Source organism: Gigantopelta aegis, chromosome 1, assembly GCF_016097555.1.
Source record: "Gigantopelta aegis isolate Gae_Host chromosome 1, Gae_host_genome, whole genome shotgun sequence".
NCBI classification, from domain to species: Eukaryota; Metazoa; Mollusca; class Gastropoda; order Neomphalida; family Peltospiridae; genus Gigantopelta; species Gigantopelta aegis.
In genome coordinates, this window is record NC_054699.1 from 35261642 (window position 1) to 35264973 (window position 3332).

At 40.3% G+C, this 3332-nt stretch overlaps 2 protein-coding genes across 3 annotated transcripts in view; both read left to right on the plus strand.

Annotated features, from left to right (window-relative positions):
• Positions 1-374: 374 nt before the first annotated feature.
• Positions 375-3332, plus strand: part of LOC121374264 (putative glycerol kinase 5) — a 53719-nt gene continuing 50761 nt past the window's right edge. For both annotated transcript variants that reach the window (XM_041501298.1, XM_041501306.1), the window contains exon 1: positions 375-497. The gene's annotated coding sequence lies outside the window, so the exon portion shown is untranslated. The remainder of the gene's footprint in view (positions 498-3332) is intronic.
• The window catches only part of LOC121377381 (macrophage receptor MARCO-like), a 1256-nt gene continuing 924 nt past the window's right edge, over positions 3001-3332 (plus strand). Inside the window, exon 1 of the mRNA XM_041505394.1 lies at positions 3001-3290. Coding sequence (XP_041361328.1) covers positions 3001-3290 — 290 coding nt within the window. The remainder of the gene's footprint in view (positions 3291-3332) is intronic.

Here is a 3332-nt window from a genome sequence, read left to right on the forward strand (position 1 = left end):
CCACTAGAAAAATCCTCCATCTGCCCCTGCACAGCATATGTTGTTCCTACTGGTTGGAAGCATGGGATCGTTCACAGAGAGTGGTGGTTACCACAGATTTCGTTTTTCCTGTACAACGAACGCTTGTTTTTCATACTAGTATGGAATTTACTAACATTTATTTATTTCTGAACTGATTGCTTTATAAATTGCACACAAAAAGAGTATTTTTTTGTTATTTCTAAAACACTTTTACTTTTCTTCTTATTTCAAACCAAACTGAAATGATTTACCAAAAACAAAAACCGAATGGGAAGGACTTTAGATATCTGAATAAAAACTCATGGTTGAGACCTACATTATATAGGGAAGTAGAGTTATTTCCCTTTATGCCCCTCCCACAAACCACGCTTCTTTTTGTTGACAGTTTCAAAGGTCTAACTCTAAGTATGATATAACTTGACTCGCGGTAAAAGGTCAGAGTTCATTTGTCATTTAACATCTCCCCAGCAGAACAGGTGAGCGAACTGACGTGACGTTGTTTCTTTCTAATAGGCATTCATTACCGATAATTTTAGTCGTAGAAATCATTTTACGAGGCTATTCTAGCATAGGCTATTGGTGACAGGAACCTGCATTCCTAAATATATAAAAAAAACCCCACTATTTTATTTCCTATTAGCTTGACTCCTTGAGTCACCTCCAGCCCTACATCTTATTTATATAGATATGTTGAGGAGGAAACTATGTAATGCTTTCAAGCTTTGGCAATCATCGACAACCAAATGATAGCAAGCTACTGTGTCTAAAATACGCATTTTCAGGGGTTTACCCAGGGCCATAAGGCGTAGTGTACCAACACCCCTTCACCCTTGGTCCGTAAAGTAAGCACTTTGATGGTGCATAAGCACCTTAAATCAATTGCCGCTATGCCTTGACTTCCAGTGCTTTAAATTTGTTTTACCAAAAGTACGAGTCTAGCAGTAGATTACCTGTTACAAACAACTTGTGTGACAATAAAGAAGTGAGAGTATCTCAAGCACACCTAATCACCATGATCGGTAAAACACTTCCTCAATACCTAACAATGGACCAGTCTTTAGGTCAGATTCTTAATTGGTGTTTAGAAATTTTACCAGACATCTACTGGGACAGCAAATCATGACTGGACTCGAGAATAATCAAACTAAAGCTTTGTAGGATCAGATTTAGGTAAAAAAAAAAAAAAAATTTCAGACACAGTAGCTTGCGACCATTTGGGTATGTGCACACACATTGTAAATATTCAATTCTATAGAGCCATACCCAAAAATTTCTTTTTGGCAGAAACCTTGATAACATGTCTAGAGTGAGAGAATGCACCCACCCCCACCCTTTTTGAACTGTATAACTTATAAGACTGCACAGTCGATAGAGGGTATTGGGGGCCTCCCCCCGAAAGAAAATGGGTGTTGCTTAGCATTAGGATTAAGAAAATCATGCATTAATGATAAGAGTCATTAATTTTGTTAAATCTGCAAAACAATTTGGGTTTGGCACCATAACCCGTTTTATCCTCTGGCAGAAACCCTGATAAGTTATATATATGTATGTAATATGAAAACTAAATGCTTGTGCAATTTCTTTATGCACAAAACTTTATACATCTTATCACATCAAACGTACATGCAACTGATATGCTGCACATATCAATGTACAGGTAGATAATATGATATCAATGTAGATAATATGATATTGCTAATATTAAAATCAACATTACTTTGTGACATATTTTTTCTCTCAATGCTTCATAGTTGTTTGATGTGTACCAACTAGCCTGTTCATATTATAAAATGCAGGGTGTTAGGCCATAAGATTTCAAATTTCTTGTGAAACACTTTTTCGGTTCCGTGTCTTTATGATTATGGGAAAAAATAATGACATATGTATATATATATATTATTTTCCTTGAATTGTCGTATTCATATAATAATCATGGGGAATTTTTTTTTTTGGCTCCGGAAACGTTTTTGTGAAATGCGAGGGCCTAAGGTGTGCATGTACTTTACGGTCACCCCAGGCATGTGAAAACAGCATCAGATATTTAAACTGAAATTTTGCACATGCATATTATTTCGGAATGTCCAAAATGTGTACAAAAAAGAAAAGAAAAAAAACCTACCCAAAATTTAGTATTCAACTGACTGGTTTTCCAGTATGTATAAATCTATAATATGTAGTCAAACCAATACAGGTCTTAATCTGGGGAAATTTGGTGCCAACCAAAATAAAAAGCATTTGGAACACTTTGGCCGATATTATTTACCAGCATACAGTTACATTGGGAATTCGTGCTCATTTGGGCAATTGGAATCAGTGGGAACTATTATTAAAATTCCACCAGTTGAGCAAAACTGAAACAAAAGCTCTGTATGGTTGTTGATAATAAGCTCCATTATTGTTTTTCGAGCACTGCATGAAATGCAAGTGCATACCGTACACTAATATCTGCAGTCTTTGAATCTGCCCACACCACCACAAGGTTGGCAAGTGTTGGAATCCTGTCGTAGCTGAATGCGTCGCTCATTTGGAATTCTGATTAGGCCTATTCTAATTTTTAGAATTGCCCATATGAATGATATCTGAAGGGGGGCACAGTATCTAGTGGGGATGAAGGGGGCACACACTCTAGTGAAGGGGCACAGTATCTAGTGGGGATGAAGGGGGCACAGTATCTAGTGGGGACAAAGGGGCACAGTATCTAGTGGGGACAAAGTGGGTACAGTATCTAGTGGGGACGAAGGGGGCACAGTATCTAGTGGGGACAAAGTGGGCACAGTATCTAGTGGGGATGAAGGGGGCACAGTATCTAGTGGGGATGAAGGGGCACAGTATCTAGTGGGGACGAAGGGGGTACAGTATCTAGTGGGGACGAAGGGGCCTCAGTATCTAGTGGGGATGAAGGGGGCTTAGTATCTAGTGGGGACGAAGGGGGTACATTATCTAGTGGGGACGACGAAGGGGGTACAGTATCTAGTGGGGATGACGAAGGGGGTACAGTATCTAGTGGGGACGAAGGGGGTACAGTATCTAGTGGGGACGAAGGGGGTACAGTATCTAGTGGGGACGAAGGGGGCTCAGTATCTAGTGGGGACGAAGGGGGTACAGTATCTAGTGGGGATGACGAAGTGGGTACAGTATCTAGTGGGGACGAAGGGGGCACAGTATCTAGTGGGGACGAAGGGGGCTCGGTATCTAGTGGGGACGAAGGGGGCTTGGTATCTAGTGGGGACGAAGGGGGCTCAGTATCTAGTGGGGATGAAGGGGGTACAGTATCTAGTGGGGACGAAGAGGGTACAGTATCTAGTCGGGAC